Source organism: Mus pahari, chromosome 5 (assembly GCF_900095145.1).
Source record: "Mus pahari chromosome 5, PAHARI_EIJ_v1.1, whole genome shotgun sequence".
Taxonomy (NCBI): domain Eukaryota; kingdom Metazoa; phylum Chordata; class Mammalia; order Rodentia; family Muridae; genus Mus; species Mus pahari.
In genome coordinates, this window is record NC_034594.1 from 64802799 (window position 1) to 64829693 (window position 26895).

A 26895-nucleotide genomic window follows, 5' to 3' on the forward strand; every position below is an offset into this window, starting at 1 on the left:
ACTCACTTGGTAGACCAGGCTGGCCTCGAACTCAGAAATCCGCCTGCCTCTGTCTCCCGAGTGCTGGGATTAAAGGCCTGCGCCACCAGGCCCGGCTTCTTTCTAAGTTTTTTAAAATTAAATTTCAGGTCTGTCTGTCTGTCTGTCTCTGTCTTTCTCCCCTTAAACCCCCCCCCCCCCGTGTATGTCTATTTGTCTCTGTGTGTGTATGTGTGTCTTTAGTAGGGTGCATGTCTGTGGAAGTCAGATGACAACTTGTGGAAGTCAGTTCTCTGCTTTTCCACCATTTGGGTCTGCAGAGTCAAACTCAGGTTGTCAGGTTTGATAAGAAATACCTTTATCTACTGACCATGTAGCCACACTAATCCTAAGTTAGGACGATACCTTCTAACATTCTAAAAACTGGATGGACAAACAGTATGTTAACTCTTAGTATGTATAATATGTAATATAACTACAAACAAGGTTTTCCTCATTAGATTCTTTTTTTTTTCCTTTAAAACTTTTATTATGGTTTAATTGAATTTATTTGTCACCAAGAGAACATGTAACTGTAACTGTTGTAGACTGAAAGTATCAGTGTTCTTCATTTTTATCTAATAGTGAGATTTCCCAAGATGTTAGGAGTTATATGTTAACACATAAAGTGTCAGTTTACTTTGCGTACAGTTTTTCAAACCAATTATATAGCTCTTAAGACATTTTTAGGCAACATAGCTTTGAATTCTGTCCAAAATTCAATTTGTCATATTCCTATATTGCTTAGTAAATGCAACTTTACAATGCATAGCTTTCACTTTTGAATTTCCTTTTTTTTTTTTTTAAAAAATAAATGGTTGATTGAAATGTATACATTCCACAATTTGGGAAAGTAATTCATGTTAATTGGTTAAATAAGTTAAGGTAGTCACATAATAAAAATGTCATTTTAAAAAAGTATATACTAATAGGGAAAGATTGGCAAGATGCTCCATTGTCTGAAAATAGCAATAGTTCAAAACAGTATAACATCTTCAGGGTGTATGTGTGTAGTAGTTATATGTACATATTCAAGTGTACACATGGGCAGGTTTTGGAAGATTTTATTAGGAACTAATGATGGTTCTTCTTAGTTCTGGGTACTAAGTCTCTTAGAGTTCATATGTAAAATGAAGACTAGTTGAATATTAATTATATGACTTTTGGGGTAAAGGATTTATTTTATTATTTTATGTGTATGTATGTGCATCACATGCATGCCTGGTGCCCTCAGAGATGAGAAGAGGGTTTTGAGCTGCTGTATGGGTTTGGCAGCAGAACTAGGATTCTTCTCTGCAAGAGCAGCAAGTGCTCTAACCTGTAAGCCATCTCTCTAGCTCTTCGTTGTATGCCTTTTAAAATTGCTCATAACTATTTTTGTTTAAAAAATAATTTCCCAACCTTTGACCATTCAGCTATAAGAAATGTGTAATATTTGTATATATATAGTCGATTAATACTTTTTGAACATTGAAAGGAACAGGTAGAGCGGGAGTTTGATTTGAAGTATTACTTGTTTTTCAAAATCTTCACTTGTAAGAGCTTTTGTTAACTTACCATATTTTCTTATCTTGTTTATAGGGAGACCAAATTTTGAGGAAAGTGGACCAACGTCTGTAGGGAGAAAGCATGAATTTATACGGTCAGAAAGTGAAAACTGGCGAATCTTTAGAGAGGAACAAAATGGAGAAGATGAAGATGGAGGTTGGCGGTTAGCTGGATCAAGAAGGGATGGAGAGAGATGGCGACCTCATAGTCCTGGTAAGAGTTGTATTGTATAAAGCACAAAGAGGCTGATATGAGAGCTTGCTAAAATGCTTGGGATTTAATGGAAAAGGAAACTAGTTTAAAAAAAGAAATCATTTATGCTGTCACAGCCCAGTCTTATTACTACAAAAAAACATTTCAACAGAACAGTTCCCCATCTATCCAGTTGATTGAAATCACTTTTCTATTTTCCTGGGGCAAATAGTACGGCTTAATAGGAAGCACCTGCCTACATCTGCAAACAGAAGGGAAGATTTCATTCAGTTCGTCTACCTCTTAATCTTTTAATCTATCTGTAGCATTCTTTAAAACTTAATAGGGCATTTAAAAATATATATGTATAAGTACATAATTACATGTGTGTTGTTCTCATGGGTATTTTTCTTCAAGAATAAAGGATTATCCTTTCATTTTTCCTGACTTAAACATGTGAGGGTTTTTTTTGGGGGGTGGGGGAGGGTTTAAAAAATAAACTTTAAACTCAGGTCAGAAATAATCACAAGTTTATTCTTTTGTCTTTTTGACCTTAGAAAAGAGAATAAGAATAGTAATGATTAGTAAACTTCTAAGTTGTTTTGGACTCAATGTTTCAAGCATTCTTGGGCATTAGCTATGCCAATAGTTAAAGACACTGAAGCTCTGTGAAGCTCCTTTTCTTCTGACCTGCTGCTTCTGTCCTCATGATGTTCAGATGTCTGGAGGTTGAGTTGTGGGGTCACACAGACGGAAAATGTGTGTGTGCCCTATGAAGCATAATATTAGCTATATGTCAGAGAAGCTTACCTTGGCAGTGGGTGGTAGTGAGTACTATATATCAATGTAAGTATTTTCCTCTTTTTAGGGTCAAGTTGTTAGCCAAACCTCTAACCTAGTTGACATACAGTAGCAAGCTTTAGTTTGTTATCAAGAGGTATGTAGATAGAGGCATTATGCAATTAACCAAAAACCTGATGATTGTACTAGTTCTTCAGAGTTGCATCTTAGGCAGATTTTTTTTTTTTTTTTGTCCTGAGTGGGCATTGTTTATATCATAGGATCTAGGCAGTTCTCCTTAGCCTGTATCTAGGCAACTACACGTCATAATTCTCTTCAAGGCATTGTGGCATTTTGTGCTGAGCTTGCCTGTAAGGAGAAGTGTTGTAGACTTATGTTCCCAACAAGCATTCAGTGAAGAATGGACAGAATCTGGGCTGAAGGAGAAGAGAAATTCCAGCTAGTCAAAAACAAACACGGTGAATGTTTTGGAAGGTGACCAGTGCTTCTGGGCCCACGTGTGTGATGTTGATTCTGTTGAAGGGAGTTGGGTCAGCTTTTAGTGCCATCTTCTGCTGTTGTACTCCCAACAGCTTAGAATTTCACATGGTGTTTCCCTCATCTTTCCTAAATCTTTCTCCTTCAGTTTTGTCTTTCATACTAGTTTTGCTGTCAGCTTCACAATCCATTCCTGCTCCCCCATCCATGTATTTTTAAAAGATGCTTTAGGGGGTAAAGATAAAATAGATCTAGAGGGGGGAAAAAAAGAAACATTTGTGCTGGGCTTTTGTTGTTTGTTTGTTTGTTTTGGTTTTTCAAGACAGGGTTTCTCTGTATAACCCTGGCTGTCCTGGAACTCACTCTGTAGACCAGGCTGTCCTCGAACTCGAAATTCGCCCGCCTCTGCCTCCTGAGGGCTGGGATTAAAGTCGTGCGCCACCACGCCCGGTGTGTTTGTTTATTTTTTAAAGAATACATTTTGCTTTTAAGTCTGGCGTGTGTTGTGTGTTGTCTAATTACTTAGGTGTGATAGGCTAACATCTACCTTTTAGGTTATAGTAAACCTTTGATTAGAATTGGAATAAAAATTTTAAATACAATCTTTTAAACTGATTTATCCAGTGAGACACCCTCACTTTATTCTAAAGCCCATAAAGCTGAGGTTACCCTTGATGAGTTGTCTGCCTCATTTGCTACAGTTAGTTTCCTGAGCAAGATTTTACTAACTCTTGGTAAAACAATTTACGGGATGTAGTTTTACTAAGCAGGGCTCAAAGCTGGATATAGCTAGAGATAGGGCTCAGAGAACAGGGAAGCCTCCACTCTGGGAGATGAACTTAGGAAACTCAGTAAGAGGGAAACAGGAGCTGAGTGCCTAGAAGGATAGATTCCTATCTGTGTGCATACTTAGACTGTTTAGAAATGATAGCAGTGGAATCCAACATTTGATCATGAAGACTTCTTTTGATGCCTCTAGGCTTACATTTAAACAACGTGTATGTAACATTCTGAGCTCTCATTGGGTAGCAAATGTTTTACATGTCAGAGGCTGTCTTTTGAACATCCTACATTTTTTGTCTGTATTTGGCATCTTAATGTTTTCCATAGTATTTTTTTTTAGATTGATAGTTTTAGCAAATTTGACCTCAGGAATAAGAGCATTTCACTTTGGCCTCATTTCTTTCTTGTATCTTTTAACAGAGTGAGAGTCAAAACTAGAAAACTCATACAGGTTAAAAACCATTTTTCTTTTTATGACTCTTTTAGATGTGGGTTGGGCAGATGTAGCAAGAACTTCCCTTTTCCTTTCAGAAGAGTACTTCTGAAAAAATGAGCGGGCAGTCCTTTTCTGTTGGGAAAGTAGATTTGATAAATAGTATGCTGGGGTGGATTTAGGAATGCCCCTGGGGATGTTAGGAAGAAGTAAGAGCTGAGGAAGGTGGAAGGGGAGGGAACTTACTCCTGTGGGAAAGCAGCCGAGGATGCAGAACTGAACACTCTGTTTCCCATATAAAACCTCTTACATCATACTCTATCAGTGATGTAATTTCATGAATTTTTTGTTGTTGTTTATTATCAGAATTATAAGTGAAAACTCAGCACTAGTAATTAGGCACAGTAAGTTTGACATGAGTTAACAAGAGGGAACTGATATAATTCATAGAGTGATGCTTTTGTGGGAAGAAAGGAACTGCTTTAATACCAAAGAGAAAGCATAAGTAACAGCCAGGGAGTGCTCTTCGGGTACGAGTAGGCCACAAAATTAATCAGTGCTCATTGGTTGCCTAATTATTCCAAGTATCCTTTCAGTGTGCTTTGTTCCAAATTTACCTTATAAAGCTCAACGTAGTAACATGCTACGATACTATGAAGGTAAATCCTATCGTCACTTCATCACAATGAGTGCTCTGAGTTCAGTTCACCCTGTTCTCTCTTCAGGAGATTGACCATTACAGCTCATAGCCATCTTCTTTATTTTTTTCTATGATTTTCTTTTTCCAATATTGTCATGACCCTTTCCTAAGGTTTCTGTCTTCCTCCTCAACTCAGATGGCCCTCGTTCTACAGGCTGGCGGGAACACATGGAACGCCGTCGGAGGTTTGAGTTTGATTTTCGAGACCGAGATGATGAGCGTGGTTACCGAAGGGTGCGTTCTGGCAGTGGGAGCATAGATGATGACAGGGATAGCTTGCCGGAGTGGTGCTTAGAGGATGCTGAGGAAGAAATGGGCACATTTGACTCTTCTGGAGCATTCCTCTCTCTAAAAGTAAGAAGTCTGTTTTAAATACCATGATAGCACTGACCTCACACCAAAACCAGATATGCTGATAAACTTTGGTTTTCTTTTCTTGCTACAGAAAGTGCAGAAAGAACCTATTCCTGAAGAGCAGGAAATGGACTTTAGGCCTGTGGAGGAGGGAGAGGAGCGCTCTGACTCTGACAGCAGCCATAACGAAGAGGCCAAAGAACCGGATAAGACAAACCGAAGAGAGGGGGAGAAAACAGACAGAGCAGGGGCTGGTGAGAGCCATTTTTATCTTCCTGCACAACCTTAAACAAAAACCTTCCTGAATTCATTTATGATTACTTTGTGTTCCAGAAGCTAGTGAGGAAGTACCTCAGATGTCATTGTCATCTGCTAGACCAGGTACCCCTTCAGATCATCAGCCTCAAGAAGCAGCACAGTTTGAGAGGAAAGATGAACCCAAAGCTGAACAAGTGGAAAAGGCTGAAGAAGAGAATCCGTCAGAAAATAGTCTCTCAGCCAAGGTCCCCAGCAGAGGGGATGGTATGTGTTTGTGAGAGTGGACACTAAAGTGGGATTTTCTGAGACCACTGGTCACTAGTGTGACTGCTTTTACTTAACGCCGTGGAACTGTTTCCAGATGAATCATTGGAATAGGTACCAGTACCAGAAAATGCAAGCAACTGTTGTTTTCCTCATGTCTTCAGATCAAAATTAAAATCTGCAAGAGTAGGAATAAGAGCTTTATTTCCTAAGGCAATAGAGCTGTCTTGACTGCACTTACACATTTGTTTAGGGTCATAACAGATAGCTGCCTTCCTTCTTCTAGTATCATATGTTTGAGCTCACACCAAAATGCCACTGTTCCAAGGGAACAGAAGGAGCACTTGGGATAGTCTGGAAGCTCTTCATCATCTTTGCTAGATAGCAAGGTTTTACAGATCTTCTCTAGTGTTAACTATATTTGTTTGAATGGCTCATACACCTTAAAAGCACCATTGTTGTATATTTCTGTGGTTATTCTTGAAAAGAGTTAAAATTGCAAATGCAATGTTGAAGGTCTGTTGGACTGAGTCACCATAACACAGCCTGCCAGACTTGGTAACACAGCCTGCCATACTTGGTGAGATCTCCTTTGCAGTTTCAGCACGAGCCACTTTCTCTCCCCCACGATAGACTCACCACCCTGAAAATGTTGTAGGCCTTGATTTGTGCCCTATTTTTTTTGTGTTATACTTCTCTATAATCCCTCCTGGTTAGGTTGTAAATAAGACTTTACTATTAGTAGACCCTTGGGATGTTTCAGGAAAACCTTGAAATAGGAAGTAGAATTTAGAGGTATAGATACAGCTGAGTCCATTGAGACAAGGTTGTAATGTACCTACAGGTAGAAATTAGAAGCTAGCTTCCAAGAATCACTTTTCTCATTCTACCATGTAGGTTCCAGAAATTGAGCTTAGACTGTTAAGTTTATTTAGCTAGCATCCACAAAACACTAAGCCATCTTGTAGTCCCCTCGGGCCACCTCCAACCCTTATAAAACATAGGTACTATGTGTGCTAAGCAAATTGGTAGAAAATGGTTGGAACTTAGATTTGATAGCTGTGTATGGTATCTTATGACGCACATGACCTGCTGAACTTCTGAGTAGACACAATGAGGCAGGCAATGTCCATGTAAAATGAGGTAGTGGCAGATGAGATTTTAGTCAGAAATTGACAGACTTTATGTTCATCAGGGTGGAAAAGGTAGAGATAGCCAAAGTAGTTCAGAAGATTAGGTACTTAAGAACGAGTGGAAGTTGAGTCCATTTGAAAAGGAATGATTAAATTCAGTTTTGAAAGTTGGCTGTGAACCATGAAGAATGAGAGTTGACTAGAAAAAACTTGTGAGGGGACTCTAGTTGAATGGGAGTAGTTTAGGACCAGGGAAATAATAAACCCAACAAGCTTTGTCTTTTGTGATAGCACAGGCCTGTAATCCTAGCAATTGGGAAGTGGAGGCAGGAGGATGGAAAGTTAGAGGCCAACATGGGCTAAGGAGTAAGACTGCCTCAAAAACAAAATAAAGAGCATAATAACAAAACCATACAATTGGTGATTGTGATCTTTAGTTCAGGGGAGAAACCAGAGAGTCCCCTCGAGAGCCCCAAGGAGAGCCTAGAAGAGTAGAGTACAGGGAGGAGAGCATCCTGGCTTGAGAACATGAGCTGCTGCGGAGCTCCTCAAGGCGAAGGCATGGCACCTGGCAGGTTGCTGTCACTGGGTATCTTTGAGAGGTCCTGTCTATAGGGTGGACAGGCAGGTGGTGGTGACACAGGCAGCGTGTAGATACTGAACTTTAGAAAAGTTAGGCAGCACTTGAAGAGGAGCAAACATTTGAAGTGGCTTGTTAGTATTGAACAATTGAAGTTTTAAAGGAGAAATTTCAATTTGATTTAGTTATGTGGTTTTCCACACTTACTTTAGGAGCCTACATACTAAGAGGTTAGAACTAGGAACCAAGGCGAGGGCAGAGCGATAGCTCAGTAGTTAAAGCACTGGCTGCTCTTCCAGAGGACCTGGGTTCAATTCCCAGCACCCTCATGGCAGCTCACAGTTGTCCATAACTCCAGTTCCAGGGTATTTAGCACTCTCACACAGACATGAATGCAGACAATGCACCAATGCACATAAAATTTAAAAAAGAGAAATTAATTAAAAATATGTTTAAGCCAGGTCATAGTGGCTCACACCTTTAAGCCCCAGCACTGGAAGGCAGAGACAGATGGATCTCTGAGTTTGGGCCTACCTGGTCTACAGAGTGAGTTACAAAAAAAACCAAACCAAACAAATAAACCGAAAAAGGAATCAAGGCAGAAACTATTTTTACAGTTTCTAGTCTTAAAAATACCCTTCACTGTTGAGACTCTTCAAATTAAAACATGTACTAAGCATTTGAAATAGGTACTTAAGATTATCAGGTGTTTTCCATAAATGTTTGGATGAGATGACATGTGTTTGAGAAGCTTTCAGTATCTTAATGTTTTTTAGTATTTAGAGGCCTTATAAAGAATAAATTAGGGCTGGTGAGATGGCTCAGTGGGTAAAAGCATCTGACTGCTCTTCCGAAGGTCCGGAGTTCAAATCCCAGCAACCACATGGTGGCTCATAACCACCCATAACAAGATCTGACTCCCTCTTCTGGAGTGTCTGAAGACAGCTACAGTGTACTTACATATAATAAATAAATCTTTAAAAAAAAAAAAAAAGAATAAATTAGCCCTTCCTCTTGTCTCCTGTTGCCCTTGCTCTCTTCTCCTCCCCTTCTCCCTCTCACCCCTCCATGACCAATCTCCACTTCTCTCTTCCCCCCTTATCTGTCTCTATTCCCTCAACTCCCCTCCCCATGCCCTAAATAAACTCTATACTTAAACTGGCTGATACTGCTAACGATTGGATAGATGCTGTAGTGACATAGGTAGAAAGACTCTTTGGGGACTTTTCTGTCATTCTAGGGAAAAACACTACATTTCTCCATAGAAAGGAGCTTTAGGATTGGTGTCTATGACTGTTCAATGTAATAATATAGAGTTAACTTTGAGAAGTCTCCAGATTTGTAAGAATTTTCATTACTCTACATTCTTTCCCTTTAGAAACGGTGCCTCCCTCCCAGCAACCTTCCACACAGCTTCCTCCAGACACAGCCTCTCCTCTCCTCATCCTGTCGCCTCCTGGTCCTACTCCTAGTTCTGCCTCACGGCCAGTTGAGACAGCAGCCGTTGAAGCTCCTGGTATGAGCAGTGTTTCCACAGAGCCAGATGATGAAGAGGGCCTCAAACACTTGGAACAGGTAGAATCATGTTTCTCTTACATCTCCTATCAAGCTCTTAACATGAACAACCCAGTAAGAAAGTTTTATGCACTAGATTTTAAGTACTGGAAAAATTGTTTGGTTATTAATGTTTGTGTGAGTAATTGTCTTTCAGATCATTTCATGCTTTTAAGTTTCTGCTATGTAGTAGTCATTATGTCAGGTTATGTTTTGCTTTTTTGAGATTGCCCTCAGCTGTTTTCCTTTCTTTTCTTTTCGGATCTTAATGGAATGCTAAAAATGGTGAACACAAGCAGCTGTGGACGATCCCTGTGTCTTCTGTGCTTAAGTACAGTGGGGACGATGGTTAAAAACTTAAGGATGTTAACATTCTTATTCATGTCTGTGTTTCCCTAAAATTGTGTGTAATGTCACATGTAAATGATGAGTTGATTTTCTACAGAAGAATTCCTCCCTCCTTGGGGTGGCATGGTTAGAGACAGGAGGAAACATAGAAGGAAAGGTTAGTTATGTCTTAGTGGAACTTGTAGAATAACTTATTTACAATTGTATTAATTGAGTCTTCTGTTCTATTAACATCTCTACTCAAACATCCAGGTTTGTGAAAACAATCTAGAATGGGCCAACATCATATTTTAAAACCTTATTTCAAGCCTGGGCTTTGATCTGTACCAGGTTGTATTCCAATCTAGTTGGTTTACTTTGGGTCTTTGATTCATAATTTTTTTTTCTCCCATAAAATGGGATCAGGTTGTTAACAGTTTGTGTTCCTTTCATAAATCAAGTAGTCAAAAAATAGCCTTATAATATTAATTCAGGAGTATTTGTTTCCTGTTATCCTTTTGTCTTCTGTTATTAGCAAGCTGAGAAGATGGTGGCTTATCTCCAAGACAGTGCACTAGATGACGAAAGATTGACATCAAAACTGCAAGAGCACCGAACTAAAGGAGTGTCAATCCCACTGATGCATGAAGCAATGCAAAAGTGGTATTACAAAGACCCTCAGGGAGAGATCCAAGGTCAGTGGCTCGTTTGTACTTTAAATATTGAAGTATAGGTGCTCCTTTCAGAGCCTCCTGTTTGTTTAATGTCAGTCTGCATAATGGAAAACAAAGTAAATAGACTTGCTCTATAAGTACAAAGAAGAAACCTAAGAAAGAAACACAGGTAGAGTAATGGCTAAAATGGCAGCGGGGTCACCAGAATGCTCTGTGCACTCCCTGAGCTCCATACATCCCTGCTAGGTAAGAGCTGGTACATCACTCACATCTCTGCTTCAACATCCAGACCAACAGAAGGTGCTGGCAGCTTGTGTTGGAGAGCCTGACATGATTTGCTGAAGTAGGCTTGCTATAAACAACAAAGAATTACTGAAATGACTAAGAAAAGACTATAGTATTACGAATGCATCCCCTAAAAGATTTGAATAAACTAGATTAGAGGAGAGAAATTGTGTATGCATATGTGTAGATTCATTTCTGCTTTAAAAGTGTGTAACTCCTGAATTGCTTGTTGGTATATTAGTGTCAGTTTTAGCACAATACTTAGGGAATATATCTTGTGAGGGCACCAGCATGTTAGCATCTTCCACTTCCAGTTCTCTTCCCCTACTCTGCCTTGCTCTACTTTGCAGGAGTTACCTACTGCACCACTGCCTGGTCTTGTAGATGTTCATTATTGACATCCAAGTAGAAAGTTAACTAGATTTTTTTTTTGCATCTTAGCAGCACTGATGTCCTTTTATAGCAACATGCATTTCCTTTCACACTTCTTTGTTAATCTGTGAAAACATCAATCTATTAACAGTTTTATATTTTACCATTTTAGGAATGTTATGTAAATAGACTCACACAGTTTACAATGTTTGGTGGGGATGATTCTGTCCTCTTAGTATAATCCCCTAGATTCATCCAGGTGGCTTCATATGTAATTACTTTCTTTCCTTGTACTGCTGAGTCATACTTGACAATGCTGGTGTATTATAGCATGTTTAACCATTCATCTGATGAAGGACATTTGAGTGCTTCAATTTTTTTGACTGCTACAAATGAAACTGCTGTAAACATTTATGGGCAGTATGTGAAAGTATGTCATTCTTTCAGTATAAAGCCCAGGAGTGCAAGTACTAGATCAAGTGGCAGTTGAATCTTTAGTTTTTAGAACTGCTTTCCAGAGTGTCTGAACCATTCTGTATGCCCTCTGACAATGTGCACATTATTCTCTATACCAGAATTTGATGATGATAGGTTTTGTGTTTCATTGTTTTTGTTTTTTAAATCATTCTAGCAAGTGTGTAATGATACTTTACTGTGGCTCAGAATCTCCATCCATTTTGAACTTTGAGCAGTGTCCTGTCTCTCAGCCTCCTGAATGCTAGCACTATAGATGTGTGTATATTTTAGTCTCCTGATTTGTCATCTTTGAGGCTTACTTACTTCCATCTGCTAACCTAGGCCTAGTCCTGAAAGCTGCAGCCTGTGTACAATCTAATCTAGGCCTAGAGTGTTTTCAGCCTCTGAGACTTACTATTGAATAAGCTCACCCCTCTCTAGTTCTTTCTGATCTCTAGTTGGCTCACTCAACTCAGCTGATCTGGCTAAAACTCCTCTCCATTCTAGTTGATTCAATCTATCCTTTCTCAGTTTCTTACTGAATTAGAACATTGACATTCTGTTCTAATAATCTGGCTCCTTTTCTTTCTCTGGCTTGTCCCATCTTTGTCTGTCTAGCTTGTTCTCTCTTTAACTCCCTCTGTAAAACTCTCCCAGGAAAAGTGCCTCTTTCTCTTTCCTCTTTTCTTTTTCTCTCTGCACTGCTCTTGAGTAGCCTCCTCTTCCTCTCTCTTCTCATAGAGTTTGACGCATCCTATTTTGTCAAATCAGTTTGTCTGCCACTCAGTTCGACACCACTTTCAAACATGGGTGTTTCTTTCTACAAACTAACTTTACATTCATTGCTTAGGATTAAAGGTGCACGTACTACATTCCAACTAGAGAGATTAAAGGTGTAATCTAAGGACTAAGCCACACCACAACTAGAAACAGTTCTTTCAGTAAATAACACAATCTTGGGGTTCACAGTGTGATCAGATATCCTGCAACAGACATGCTCAGCCATACCTGCTTCTCTATCATGGAAACTGTCTCTATCATATGGAAACTGTCTCTATAGCTGCTGTGCTGTTTTCTGTTCTTGCCAAAGGTCCACAGGATTCTAATTTGTCTACATCCGTGCTCACTTTTGTTTCATTTTGTAGTTGTTGGGAGATATATATATATGTATATGTAGGGTTTGTTTGAGTGAGGGGAGTTTAACCCATGGTGAGCTCCAATTCTCCTGACTTAGCCTTAAGGGTGCTGGGATTATGGATGTCTTCTTCCAAACCTGGATTATTATGGTATCTGGTTCTGATTGCTGTGTTGAGCATCTTTACCTGTGTTTATGTCTAAAGAAGCTTTATTTTTCCCTTTCTCAACCTCCATCTCCCTTTTTGAGATGATACCTTGTATTATACTGATTTCACACTTCTGGGCTGAAGGTCCTTGCTCCAACCCTCCGAAGTAGCTAGAAATAATAAAGCCAACAGACATAATTATTCCACTAGGCATATTTGTGTGTATCTGGTGGTAGGTCTTTTTTTTTGTTTCTAAAGATTATTATTTATTATCACTATTTATGTATTTGCACGTTGTGTGAAGCCAGAGGACAATTCTATGGAATTGGTTCTGCATTTCCACCTTTCCTTGAGTTCCAAGGGTGGAACTGGGGTCACTGGGTTTAAGTGCTCATACTTAATGAGCCGTCTTGCTTGCCCCAGATCTTTGTCTTCTTACCTGTGTTTGCTTTTTTTTTGTACATGTGGATCGGGTGTTTGTTTTAACTGGGAACCATCTGTGTGTGCAGTGGTGGTGGGCAGGTGCACACATGGTGTGGAAGTCAGAGGACAACTTGCAAATGTTGATTCTCTTCACTGTGTGGTTCCCAGAGATCTTTCTCAAGTTGTCAGACTTAGTGGTAACCATTTTAACTGACTTCTCGTCTTTCATCTTTTTTACTTCCTAATGTTTTTTAGTTCAACTCTTTGGCATATATGATATATAAAATGCTTCACAGATTTGGGTGTCATCCTTGCATAGGGACCATGCTATTGTCTTTGTATTGTTTCAGTTTTTTTAGTATATGTACTACCAAAGTAAGCTCCCGTCCTTAGGATAAAAAGGGTGTTGCAAATATTTCTGCACCAACTGATGATCATATGCCATATGTAATGTACCATATAAAATATTGGTAATCCTTCCCCACCATTATAGTCAGCTTACTGATGAATTTTCATAAGTTGAATGAAGCATCCTCTTATTCCAAGAGTAAATTTAACTTTATCATTGTTTATTTAGTGTATGTGGAGTGTACAACCACATTCTTTTAGCCATAAATCATTTGGAGGTGGTTTTAGCTTCTAAGCTAGGGATTTTCCTGTGTGTGTGTGTGTGAGAGAGAGAGACAGAGAGAGACAGAGATAGAGACACAGAGAGAGACAGAGATAGAGACAGAGACAGAGATAGAGACAGAGAGAGACAGAGATAGAGACAGAGATAGAGACAGAGAGAGAGACAGAGAGAGACAGAGAGAGAGACAGAGATAGAGACAGAGAGAGAGAGAGACAGAGAGAGACAGAGATAGAGACAGAGAGAGAGACAGAGATAGAGACAGAGAGAGAGACAGAGAGAGACAGAGATAGAGACAGAGAGAGAGACAGAGACAGAGTGACAGAGTGTGTGCTTGTACATCAGCATATATATATATATATATATATATATATGCTAATATACACATGCACACACATATTCTGTGGTGATGCGGTGTTTTATTTTAATTAAAAATTTGAAGGGGATCAGTTGTGGTTGTGCATGCCTTTAATCCCAGCACTCTGGAGGCAGAGGCCAGAAACTGGTAGATGTCTGTGAGTTTGAGACCAGCCTGGTCTGTAAAACAAATTCAGTACATCCAGGGCTATTACACAGACGAACCCTGTCCAGAAAAAAAGAAAAAAAAATGGGATTACTGGACAAATGACTCAACAGATAAAGGTGCTGCCTTTCCAGAGGACGCAGGCATACTCCCAGCATCTACATAGTTATAGAGTCAGAACCATATGTAACTCAGGTTTTGAGGATCCCACACCCACTCTGCCCTCTGTGGCCAGGCACACAGGTGGTACAGAGACATTCCTACAGGCAAAACACCCATTCACATCTAAAAAAAATACTGAAAATTTGTCTGTGTTCTGCAAGTTTTTATGTTTTAAGTACTCAGCTAAAGAATACTACTTTTTTCTCAAGGCCAGATTTAGTCTAGTTGGGTACATGCATTGCAGTTTGCCTTAGTTCAGTTGATGATTGCTTTTTACAAATCAAAAATCTCCAACAGAACATAACAGATGTAGCCTTGAGCATTTAGTGATCATATCCAGCACATGCTTATCAGCTCTTCAGTGTATTTTACGCTCCTGATGTGAGTTGTTGCAGAGGGTAAGACAGTTATTCTGTGTATAGTCATTAAAGCATTGGTGACAAACTTGAGACATGTCAGACTGGAGCTTGCTCAGGGATGAGACTCAGCAGCAGGGTACTTGCTGAGAATGAGTAATGTCCTGGCTTAAATGACAGAACATTGTGCATTTCAAAATTTAATTCCTCTGTATCTAAATTTAAAAAACCTATTTGTTACTTTTTGAGGTAAGCTAGTATTCTATAAAATTTTGAATGAACATGATGAGACTCAGGGAATATATTTATTTTTGAGCCTGATAGCATTCTCACTCCCCTTGTGTTTAGGTCCCTTTAACAATCAGGAGATGGCCGAATGGTTTCAGGCGGGCTATTTTACTATGTCTTTGCTGGTGAAGAGAGCATGTGATGAAAGCTTCCAGCCCCTTGGTGATATCATGAAAATGTGGGGAAGGGTTCCTTTCTCTCCAGGCCCAGCTCCCCCTCCTCATATGGTGAGTATCTTCCCATTGGCCTGGGATTCGCAGTAGATACAGGAGTACTTGTTTCTCTTTGACTGACAACCAGGGTTGCAGTGAAGGAAGAAAGAATGGTAGTTTCTCTCTCTTTTTCTTTGATACAGGGTTTTGCAGTTTAACTGCTGGCCTGGAACTTGCTCTGCAGACCCGGTTGACCTCAAACTTGTGGTCTTGCTCCTACCTAAGTTGCTGGGATCATAGGCATGAATTACCGTACCCAACCTGGTAGTTTCATAGAAGTAAATTGAAATGATATTGGCATTTTTGAATGGGCAAATTGTATCCTGAACACTAATGACCTTTTCAAAACTTACTGTGCATTCACCTATACATACTGTATAAAATCCGTGGGTGGTTTTCTAACCAATAAAGAATGAGACCAATATCTTATCCTGACCTAACCTGTAGGTCCTTTATGGTCTTAACTCTTTCCCTTTCATAGCTCATGTCAAAGCTTTTATCTTCTGTGTTTCAAAATGGTTGGCCTCTGAAAAGTCCTTATTTTACTTAGAATGTGCACTTCTCCTCTCACCTCTATTTCCTTCTTATTTTCTGGCTCATAAAGTGTCTTGAATTTGAGGCTTATCCAAATATAAGTGCCACTACTGTGTTAGGATATTTTGAAGGCCTAACCCTTTGGCTGGGAAATATTTTCTCTTGAGGCTGGCCTTTCTCAGTTGAGTTGCTATTAGAGGTTGCTAGGTGTGTGTCTATGTCTTTATTAAATTGGAGCAAGTAGTGGTTGTCCATTGATAAAAATGATATTTAATTTACTATGAATACTGGATTTCTGCAGTAACCCGCTATTGACTTACACAGCTATACTGAGGCTACCAGTGTTATTTTCACGGTAAGTTTTTGATAGGTGACAGTGAATGTGCTGCATCCTCTCTCATTAAAGGATGAGACTCACTGGCTTGCCTTCCATCATACTTTCTCTTCCATGATTCATACATTATTTTTGAGAATTGTTTCTTTTCAATCGCAAGAGCAATTAGAGTGAATCATTACTCGAATTTACCTGACAAGTTTGAGCCTTATTTCCTGTCTTAAAGTTGAAATGTGACTTTGATGTGTCAGGAGCTAAAAGCTGCTCATGTGGTTTTTGGTATGTTCTCACCCCTTGTTTTCTCCAGTTACAGTCTGCACCTCTTTAGTTGAAGCTGTGCCTAAGCCTCAGTCTGTACCCTTCAAGGGGAAACCTTTGGGGAGCTCAGCTCCCTTGTTACCTGCTACCTCCTTCCTCAAAGCACTGATAAGACAGAGAGCTGACTTTCATAAGCAAAACTCTTAAAACCCAGCTTTTCATATGAAGTGTTGACTAGACCTTACTCCTGATGTCTCTGAGTTTAGGATTCTTTCTGCCCTAACCCATTGTATGTCAGATGCTTTATTCCAAGCTATAATCAGTAAGTAAGAAAGATACAAGTTTGCCTAGGAGTTAGTCTGTTATCTTAGATTTTTATTTTTATTACTATAAACCTTATATTTTATTTGTCTCTATTTTAACTTTACAAAACTAAAATTTCAGCCATCTTCCTTGAATTATTTTGAAATACAAAGAAAACACTATTACCCTGTGTTTTCACCTTCCAGTGTATTACTAGCATCGGACATCTCTGATCCCATCAGCTGTTAGGTTACTTTACTCTTTTTCTTATCGTCCTGTTTCTGTGATTTTTATGTGATCTTTAAAACAAGTCACCAAGATTTAGAATGCTGGGTAATTCCTCAGTTCTTACTGTAACTCTGTAGATCACAGTTCAGCTTTCAGTTTGAAGTAGTAGAGGACAGTGTTGAGTAAGGACCACTTGTGGCTTAGGCTGGTAATGCCACCTTATTCCACTAGGTGGCATTGCTTAGTTTCGTAAGATGATGGGGTTTTAGTTAAGGGTTTGAAGGGCACAAGTGTGGAATAGGACGGTCTTGTGTGTGTTGTGCTATGTGTATATGTGTGTAGGTGTGTATACTTGATGCCATTTATGCTCATTGCTGTTTATTTCATGGTGCTTCTTCCTGTACCTCTTTTCTCTCAGGGAGAATTGGACCAGGAACGCCTGACCAGACAGCAGGAACTCACTGCCTTATACCAGATGCAGCACCTCCAGTACCAGCAGTTCTTAATCCAGTAAGAGCAGTGATGCAGTAGGATGCACTGCAGCAACAAAAGAGCCTGACATAGAATCTGCTCCAAGTCTCACCTGTTAGAGTGAGAACTCAAGGCTTCTGTGATACTTGAGTAGCCCACTAGTGACATGTGTACCACTGTCCATCTCATTGTAGCTTGCCTTTTAATTTTAGATTCCAGAGAATGGCATCTAATTAGGTTTTCAGGGTCTTTAGTTGCTGAAGAAAGAGCCAGACAATCATTTTATTGACTAAGTACTTTCTGAGGGGCACAGAGAAAACAACAGAGGAGAAGGTAGGAAGAAGTTAAAGAGTTTGTTGTTAGGAATGATGTAGTACAGTGACCAACTCACTAAGGTTGTTATCTGACATGTGTGTGTGTGTGTGGGGGGGGGGTTGAGATAGGATTTAGCCGTATAGTCCTGACTGCCTTAAAATTCATGTTCTACAGCCTTAGTCTCCTGAGCACTAGGCTCAGGAGTAATATTTGTGCAGGTAGATGGGTTGGCACTGTGTAGTGTTGGTAGCCTTCTGCCTGTTTTAAGCAAAACATTATTGGATCATATGACTTAGATGTTTATAGATTTTCTGTGACTGCTGTTAAATTATAGGGGAAGAACTGAGCAGTTGCACTTTTAAACCTGAAGACATTTTCTGTTTGCAACTTTCAGAGCCAGTGGAAAATGTTACCCAAAAATTTCCACGTTGAAACAGAAAATCTGAGAAAATTTTGTAGAAGTGACTTTAGTTTTGCAGAGTTCTTCATTATGAAATAGGTGCTCAAATTTGCTTATTGTCATTTGTAATCTGGAGAATCTTGTGGGTGTTGGACAGTTTTTTGACATTCTGCAATATGCAGTATGTATATATCACACATGTCATTTATTTCATATGTATATGTCCTTCAGGAACATCATCTATGATGTGAATCAAAAATTTTTGTGACTTTATAGAATTATAAAATATATTTGATATTTCTGAGTGTGGTGGTTGGAGGAGGGAAGGAGTTGGGTTTTGTTTTTTCTTTGAATCATGTGAACTGTATGTGGGTAGATAGGTTATACCTTTTTTTTTTTTTTTTTTTTTTTTAAAAACTTGTGAAGACAACAGTATGCACAGGTTTTGGCTCAACAGCAGCAGAAAGCAGCTTTGTCATCTCAGCAGCAGCAACAGTTGGCTCTTCTCCTGCAACAGTTCCAGGCTCTGAAGATGAGGTTGGTGGTCATTCCATTATGTCTCATTTCTGTACACACGTGTGCATGTATGGGGGTAATTTTACTTTTACCCATGATACCCGATAAAAAGATTGATAAGGCACATCGGGTCGTGGTTCACCGAGATTCCCAAACTATTAATGCAAGTCTGTGGGCAAAGCAATTATGGAGACCTTCTTTTAATTCCTGCTACTTCAGATTTTCATTCAGGCTATTTGTCTCAGCTCCTGGAGTTATTATCAGCAGTTACTATTCCAAAGCTGTGTCTTGATCAAAGTGCTTCACATTTTTCATGTGGGTTTTAGCCTGTCCTACAAAGCAAGCAGATTAATGGTCGAGTCCCTTCCTCCTTTTCCTTTTCCTTTTCCTTTTCCTTTTCCTTTTCCTTTCCATTTTTTTCAAGTCAGGGTCTCTATATAGCCCTGGCTATTCTGGAATTCTTTCTGTAGATCAGGTTAGCCTCAAACTCAAGTGATCTGCCTGTCTCTGCTTCACAAGTGCTGGGCTTAAAAGCAGGTGCCACCATGCCCGGCTTGGTCTCTATTATAAAGATAAGCAAACTGGACCCTTGATTAACCTGATATATGGAAGACCTCAGACACAGAGGTGAAATGCAATTCTTGGGTATCATTGTTGTTTTAAGACAGAGTCTCACTATGTTCACACTAAACCTAACCCTGATTGTACCACCACACCTAGCTTTCATCAATTTCAAAACAGTGCCTAATACTAGTGAAGTAGAAGCAGGTAGATCTCTATGAATTTGAGGCCAGCTTGATCATGAGTTCCAGGTCACCAGGGCGATATAGTAGGACCCTATCTGAAAAAATAAATAAAAAAAATACAAGGCAACAGTAGCAAAGCAATGACAAAACCCAGAAACCTACTCATAGTCTAGGAGTCTGTATCTTATTTTCCAAGCGACAGGAACACATTGACTTTTTATTTCCCTTTTGCAGAATGTCTGATCAGAACATCATTCCCTCAGTAACTAGGTCTGTGTCAGTGCCAGATACTGGCTCTATCTGGGAGCTTCAGCCAACAACCTCACAGCCTGCAGGTAAAAACTTAACTTTGCCTATGTTCCAGTTGAATGGATTTAGAATGTAATGATCATTTATAGTTCATTTTTTAAAAAAAGTCCTAGAAGTATTGAACCATTATTATTGAATTTTAAGAAGTTCCATCTTTGGCACATCTAAAACAAGCTTTGTAGGAAGTATTTATTGTATAAATTGTTTGAATTATGTGAGTTAAGTTTCTGTTTTGTTGCTCTAACTAATGTAGAATTTTGGATGTATTGTGTGGGCATAGGTGACACAGTACATTCATGGATGGAGGTTAAGACAACTTGTGGGAGCTGGTTATCCACTACCCTGTGAGTCTGAGGGGTCACACTCATGTCATAAGGCTTAATACCGTGCCAGCCCACATTATTCTTTTCTTTTCTTTTCTTTTTTTGTTTGTTTNTTTGTTTTGTTTTGTTTTTTCGAGACAGGGTTTCTCTGTGTAGCTCTCTATTTTCAGAGTGCTGGATTACAGAAATTTATCATCATACTTGGCTTGGAACCTCTAGTGTTTGCATCTACATCTATCCCTGTGCTGTCTTTTAGGTTTGACAGATCAAAGGTAATTTGTAAGACCCGCACAGTCTCTTTCCCAAGAGATGTAACTTAAAATCATAAGGTGAAGACTTGAATAACATTTAATAATTTATAGTGTGCAAACACCTGGTTCTCCACTTGTATGGCTATTAGAAACCCTCTGGCATTTGAATTGTTGTAGTGTCACATTTTTATCATGTTCCTTTTGAAGTTTCTTTTGTTTTTTGTTTTTTTTTTTGTTTGTTTGTTTGTTTTTGGTTTTTCGAGACAGGGTTTCTCTGTGTAGCCCTGGCTGTCCTGGAACTCACTCTGTAGACCAGGCTGGCCTCAAACTCAGAAATCCACCTGCCTCTGCCTCCCGAGTGCTGGGATTAAAGGTGTGCCCGGACCTTTTGAAGTTTTAAAACTAGCTCATCTTTAAAGACGGAGATGTGTTAGGTACCTATATGGAATGGCACACGGATGAAATTGATTCCTTAGTAAATGTCTCATACTATATTTCTTCATGATGTATTAATGAGTATTGACGAAAACCTTCTGGCTTAGTTTCTTTTAAAGCAAACAGCTGGGCACATGGTGGCACATACTATTACTCTCAGCATTTGGAAGGCTGAGGCAGGAAGAGCTCACATTCTAGGATGTTTTGGACTATGTAGCAAGACAACCCTATGCACTCCTCCCAGAGATAAACAGTTGTGTATGATGGAGCATGTTCAGGTTCAGGAAGCAGCTCTTTTCCTTATGCCTAAGGTTATGTGATTGTGCTACACTCTTGGACCTTTCTTGGTTTTGTCTTTGTCTTACAGTTTGGGAAGGTGGTAGTGTATGGGATCTTCCCCTGGACACCACAACACCAGGTCCTTCCCTGGAACAGCTTCAGCAGCTAGAGAAGGCCAAAGCTGCAAAGGTCTGAAACTTACTCTTAACTGCTGTGCATCTGCCTTCTAGCTACAGAATGCAAGGCTTTGTTTATTTCATTTCTTTCCTGTCCTCTAGCTACCTGTTCTGTCTTTTTAGTTTACTTCTGCATAGCTGGGATAAGTACATTTGTATTCTATGTTTTTGTGTCCTCTTCTTAAAAAACCTAAAGACCTCAATTAAAATTGGTTGGTATTGAGATACTTAATGATGATGGTCATATGTGTATTTTACTTACATTATTCATGGGATGATTATTTGTCACAAATACTGTTAGAAAATATCCACTATGTTTATTAGATTATTAGTCTGTCATCTCCATTCCAACATTGAATCTTGATAGTCATTTTTTAGTATCTTCAGGTATGAAATTCAAATGTTCAGCATTATCATTAGATCCCGGAGATGCTAACAGGCAAGTTTGGTTTAGAACTTGGCAGAAGAGGGTGCTCTACCAGTGCGTGGTGTGAGTCTAATGATTTCCTGATTCTCACACCCCAGTAGAGTCACATATGATGCATGTTATATTCCAAGAGGGTACTGTTCTCTTCATAGAACCTGGAGTGTGGAAAAGACCACAGTGAGAGCTGTTTCTATAAATGAATGGGAGACTAGTTCTTTGCAGTTCTTGACTTTTGAATCACTCAGTGCTATGAGCTGAGGACATGTGAGTAAGAATATAAGGTCTTTCAGGTAGTCCTGTGGTGGGTAGGGAAATATAGATAAGGAGCAGGTTCACTTACAGAGTGCTCAAGAGTATACAAACTTCTGCCCATCTTAGAGAGGTGGTAATACTTTTGATAGTCAGCAATTCCTAAATTAATTTGTACTTCAGGATTAGTAGGGGTTTGGCTTTATTTGTGACATGATCGCACTATTGCAACTCTGTCTGTCTTGGAAGTAGACCAAATTGGCCTCAAACTTGAGGTGGACCTACTGCCTCTGCTTCTCAAGTACTGGGATTATAGGTATATCCACTATGTCCCACCATGGGTTTTAGGATAGGAAAATTAAATTGCAGTTAAAGAAAATAAGTTCTGGCTAGATAGATCCAAGAACATTGGGAATTCAGGGAGCAACTAAGTAATTTCATCTGATTGGGAGCCAGGGTACAATCTGAGGAAGAAAATGAGCAGAGCTGTCATGAGTACTTGCACATTCCGTGATAGAATTTATTTCATGGCAAGGAATGCTGCCAGATCATCCTGTCTTCCCCGTATCTTCCCCCCTTCAGGTTTTAAGCTGAGGATGTAGATAGAGATAGTGCAGGAAGGCTGGGTAAGACTCTTAGAATATATGTGAGAAAAGAGAAGACCTAAAGTATAATTGACAGTGGTGAGATTAGTAAACCCTTTGTTCATTCCTAGCATCCCTGCTGGTAGCTGTGGAAATCTTAGAGACACAGTTAGATCTCAGTAATGAGTGTTTTGTAGGGTCCAGTAAAGAAATACCAGATACATACTCTAGGACACTTCTGATGTTACTCTTATGTTGACCACTTTGTGTCCCACATCTTGAGATATGGCACACTGTCATGTCAAATGAGGAGGTGGTCAAAGTGGGAGGATCATGCATGTAGCTTAGAAGAGCAGAAAAGTGATTAAAATGCCCTGTTGGAGCTTAGAGTCAGTCAGTCAGGGGTTTTCTCCCCACATTGCAGCACAGCAGGGTGCTGCTGAGCGACTGGGAGATGGACTTCTCACCTCTGCACTTACTCAGTGCTTTGGGGCACACCATGCTCGCTCTCAAGCTGACAGAAATTCTCTTTCACCGTCCAGTTAGAACAGGAGAGAAGAGAGGCAGAAATGAGGGCAAAAAGAGAAGAGGAGGAGCGAAAGAGGCAAGAAGAGCTCCGGAGACAACAGGAGGAAATCCTTCGGAGGCAGCAGGAGGAAGAACGGAAAAGACGGGAAGAAGAGGAACTTGCTCGAAGGAAGCAGGTATCTCACTGGGCGTTGTAACACACACAGGAGAAGCTCTGCTCCTTGGTGAGGGAGGTCCTTCCATATGCAGAGGAATGGGGAGAGAAGGCAGTTTTAGCAGGGTTAGAAGACTTAATTTACTCACCATCAGAAACAGCACCCACTGAAGTGCTAATCATGAGTCTTTTAATTTTTCATAACTTACTCATAACCTAATCAGGTTTTAGACATTCTAGCCTTACTGATAAAACATGAAGTAATTTTGGTACACAGCATTGCTGTTTTATAAAGTCAAGTGTGCTTTCAAAAAACCGTGTGATGGCATACAGTTTACAATTTTGAGTGTGCACTCAGTGGCTTCCTATGTTTTTACTGTTACTGAAGCCGCACTCTTGTCCAGGTGCAGGATTGCCTCGTCTTCCCAAACTGAACATTCTTAACCCACGAAACATTGATTCTGTGTCGGCTTCTTGGTCCCTGGTGTTCACACTTTTCTTGCTGTCTCTGTGATTTTGACTACTCTGGATACCTCATTTAATCAAACAGCATTTGCCACTTGATGACTGACTTAAATTTGTGTCACTGTCATAGCATATGATCAGAATTTATTTCCTAAGGCTAAGTAAATTTGTTATTTGTAGATAGAACATTTTGATTTACCTGCATGTGGACATTTGGAGGACTTCATATGCATATTTTGAGTATGTAAATAATGTTGCTGTAAACATGAGCATATAGATAATTGAGACATCACTTTCAGCTCTACATATATATATATATATATATATATATATATATATATATATATATANCTCTATATATATATATATATATATATATATATATATATATATATATATATATACCAGAAGTATATTAACCACATGAAACATGAATTCTATAAAAAAAAATTTTATGTGCTCATTTTCAGACCATGAGGGTTGAGTGTCTTTTTGTCTTTCCCAACATTTGTTATTTCTGCTTGTTTGCTTTTTCCAGGTGGTATAGTCTTCATAGGGTTTCGGTTTACATTTCCCAAGTGATAATGGGATTGAGTATCTTTTCACATGCTCAAGTCATTCAGCTATACTTTGAAAAAAGTATATTTATCTTTGACTAAGTCCTTGCCCCGCCAGTCAATTTTAATAAACCTTTTCAGCTCTCTGCTGGTGATTAATATTTCAAAAACTGAGAGGAAAAACCCTCTCTACACAGAACTGTGTAGCTATCCCTAGATATAGGGGTCTGGAGTCAGGAAACATGCTCTTATAAACATGAAATAAACAGATGCTCCAGTCTGATGTAGACTGTGTGTATACAAGCCATGACACCCCATGAGTACCTTAGATTACTAACTAACGGTGTAACTTCTGTGGGAATTGCTGTGCTGTCCTATTAGAGAACAGTGACACAGTATCAATGCAGTTTTTCCTTCTCAAATATTTTCAATCTTTTTTTCGAGACAGGGTTTCTCTGTATAGCCCTGGCTGTCCTGAAACTTACTCTGTAGACCAGGCTGGCCTCGAACTCAGAAATCTGCCTGCCTCTGCCTCCAAAGTGCTAGGATTACAGGCATGCACCACTACTGCCTGGCAAATATTTTTAATCTTTGATTGAACTGAAATACTTAAGAAATAGGTCATTTGTACCTGGTATTTCATATCCTGACTTTTGATGTTAATGAATTATGTCATCATTCATGCCAAATATTACTTATATGCACAGACTACATCATCACAGTGACTGTACAAAATTTATAGTTTAGCCAGCACACTATTGTAAGATACAAGACTTAGTCCCAATGTATTACTGTTTCATTTTGTGGACTCTGTTCTTAACTTGCTTAGTCTTCTTTTCTGCTGGAGTTTTATAGACTCCAGTGGGAAAACTCCACTCTGGTGGTCCGAAGCTTTAGTTAGCACGTTTGTGCTTCTGACTGTAAGATATTCTGTGAAACAGAGAAGGATGCATGATAAGACCAAAACAGATATCTTGGAGTTATACTGTGCGTTGGTGTAGAGTAATGGCCAAAGACTGGAGACATGGCATGGCAGTTAAGAGCACTGGCTGTTCTTCTAAAAGTATCAGGGTTTGATTCCAAGCACCACCGTGGTTCATAACTATTTATAACTCGAAGTTCTATGGCAGGGGTTCTCAAGTTTCCTAATGCTCTGATCCTTTAATACAGTTTCTCACCCCCAACCATCAAATTATTTTGCTTCTGCTATAATCAAAATGTAAATATCTGATAAGTAGAATACCTGATACATAACCACCCTAATGGGTCATGACCCACAGTTGAGAGCCACTGCTCTGGGGGATACAATGCCCTCTGAGGCCACCAGACACACATATGGTACATAGAAGCAGCCTGGTCTACACAGACAACCCCTGGGAGGTGGGGAAAATTAAATAATACACACTTAATTCTGTAGTATGAAGTGTTCCCTGTGTGATACTGTGTGGTACTTAGTGGTGGAACTTGAAGATGTTTTGGGATACATGGCTTTTCTCACTTTACTAGGTTTTGATGTATTTGACATCCTTATGATATACATTTTTAGGTGATTTTTTTAAAAAAAGGGCTAAAGATGCCAACAGAGACAGCAAAGCCTGTGTTCTAGTATCCTGTCTAGGGTCACTAGTAGACTTATGTCTACTAAAAAAAGAAATAGAAAAAAAGGAAATGCAGGATAGACTTCTTACTATATTACAGTGTACTAGTATTTTAAATAGTTGAGTTTTATTCATCTTATTTCTTGTGGAGACAGGGTCTTATCATGTAGATCAGGCTGGCCTTGGAACTATAGAGAGCCTCCTACCTCCATATGATTGTTTCATATTTGTGCCTAGCTTCATTTGTTTGTTCATTCATTTTCCCTAAGATAGAGTTTGCCTGTGTAGTGTTGGCTGTCCAACTTGCTCTGTAGCCCAGGCTGGCCTAGAACTCAGAGATCCACCCTCTTCCCTGTGACCTGGAATTAAAGAGTGCCACCATGCCTGGCTTGGGTTTTTTGTTTGTTTGTTTGTTTGTTTTTTTAAATCTTAATATACCTGCCTTCTCAACTTAACATGGTACTTTCCACTCCAGATCTGTTGTGTACTTAGGAAACAGTAGTTCATCACGTACTCTTCTTCAATTACTGTGAATTACACACTTCACCCTGTTGTTTTCTTTAGGAGGAGGCTCTGCGGCGCCAACGGGAGCAAGAGATTGCACTAAGGCGGCAACGAGAAGAGGAGGAAAGACAGCAGCAGGAAGAAGCTCTTAGAAGATTGGAGGAGCGGAGGAGAGAGGAGGAGGAAAGGCGGAAGCAGGAAGAACTGTTACGCAAGCAGGTGGCCAGACACTGTGCTCTGTTTCTTAAAGCTGGGGCAGGGGCAGCTACTGACACCTCAAGGTGCTCACCATCACCAAAAGAACTGATTGGCTCAGGCTTTTTACTTCTGTCTGTATTCTTTATCTCTTCAAATGAAACTTGTTTTCTGAGGGAAAAAGAAACACATCTCTCTGATTATCTTCATCCCTGGTAAAAGCACACTATGGTGTGGGATTTTTAAAATGTATTTTTTCATTTTGAGATGGTGTTGCTCTATGTAGCCTTGTGTGACTTGGTGCTCACTATGTAGATTAGACTAGCCCCAGTGTCACAGAGATCTGCCCATCTCTGCTTTCCAGGTGCTGAAATTAAAGGTATGAACCACCATTAAAATAAAAATCCTTAATAGCTTGGATTTCTGGGCTTTGTATTCTTTATGTGATTTTTTTTTTTTTTTTTTTTTGTGGCATGCTTTAAAACAAAACACTAAAGTTTTTAAATTTTTAGTAATGTTTAGACTTCCCCACTAATTTAGTTTTTTAGTAATGTTTAGACTTCTCCACTAATTTAGTTTAAGTAACTGGTTTACATCTTTGTTGTTCTTAGACTGCGATTTGTCTGTTTCCTTAGTCCTTAGTAGCATCTTTTTTTTTTTTTTTTTTTTTTT

General features: G+C 39.4%; 1 protein-coding gene and 1 non-coding gene across 8 annotated transcripts in view; one reads left to right on the forward strand and one right to left on the reverse strand.

Annotated features, from left to right (window-relative positions):
- Positions 1-26895, forward strand: part of Gigyf2 (GRB10 interacting GYF protein 2) — a 127715-nt gene that overhangs the window by 78552 nt on the left and 22268 nt on the right. For 3 of the 7 annotated variants that reach the window (XM_021199437.1, XM_029539088.1, XM_029539085.1), the window contains 13 exons: positions 1600-1779; positions 5089-5306; positions 5398-5560; positions 5640-5828; positions 8920-9116; positions 9958-10117; positions 14933-15099; positions 17160-17251; positions 18354-18464; positions 19424-19524; positions 20875-20975; positions 22765-22926; positions 26089-26247. In XM_021199437.1, coding sequence (XP_021055096.1) covers positions 1600-1779; positions 5089-5306; positions 5398-5560; positions 5640-5828; positions 8920-9116; positions 9958-10117; positions 14933-15099; positions 17160-17251; positions 18354-18464; positions 19424-19524; positions 20875-20975; positions 22765-22926; positions 26089-26247 — 2000 coding nt within the window. The remainder of the gene's footprint in view (positions 1-1599; positions 1780-5088; positions 5307-5397; positions 5561-5639; positions 5829-8919; positions 9117-9957; positions 10118-14932; positions 15100-17159; positions 17252-18353; positions 18465-19423; positions 19525-20874; positions 20976-22764; positions 22927-26088; positions 26248-26895) is intronic. The other 4 variants (XM_021199438.2, XM_029539089.1, XM_029539086.1 and 1 more) reach the window with 3 other exon arrangements.
- LOC115064081 lies at positions 13190-13294 on the reverse strand. The gene has a single exon (XR_003843944.1). It is a non-coding gene; the product is annotated as a U6 spliceosomal RNA (small nuclear RNA).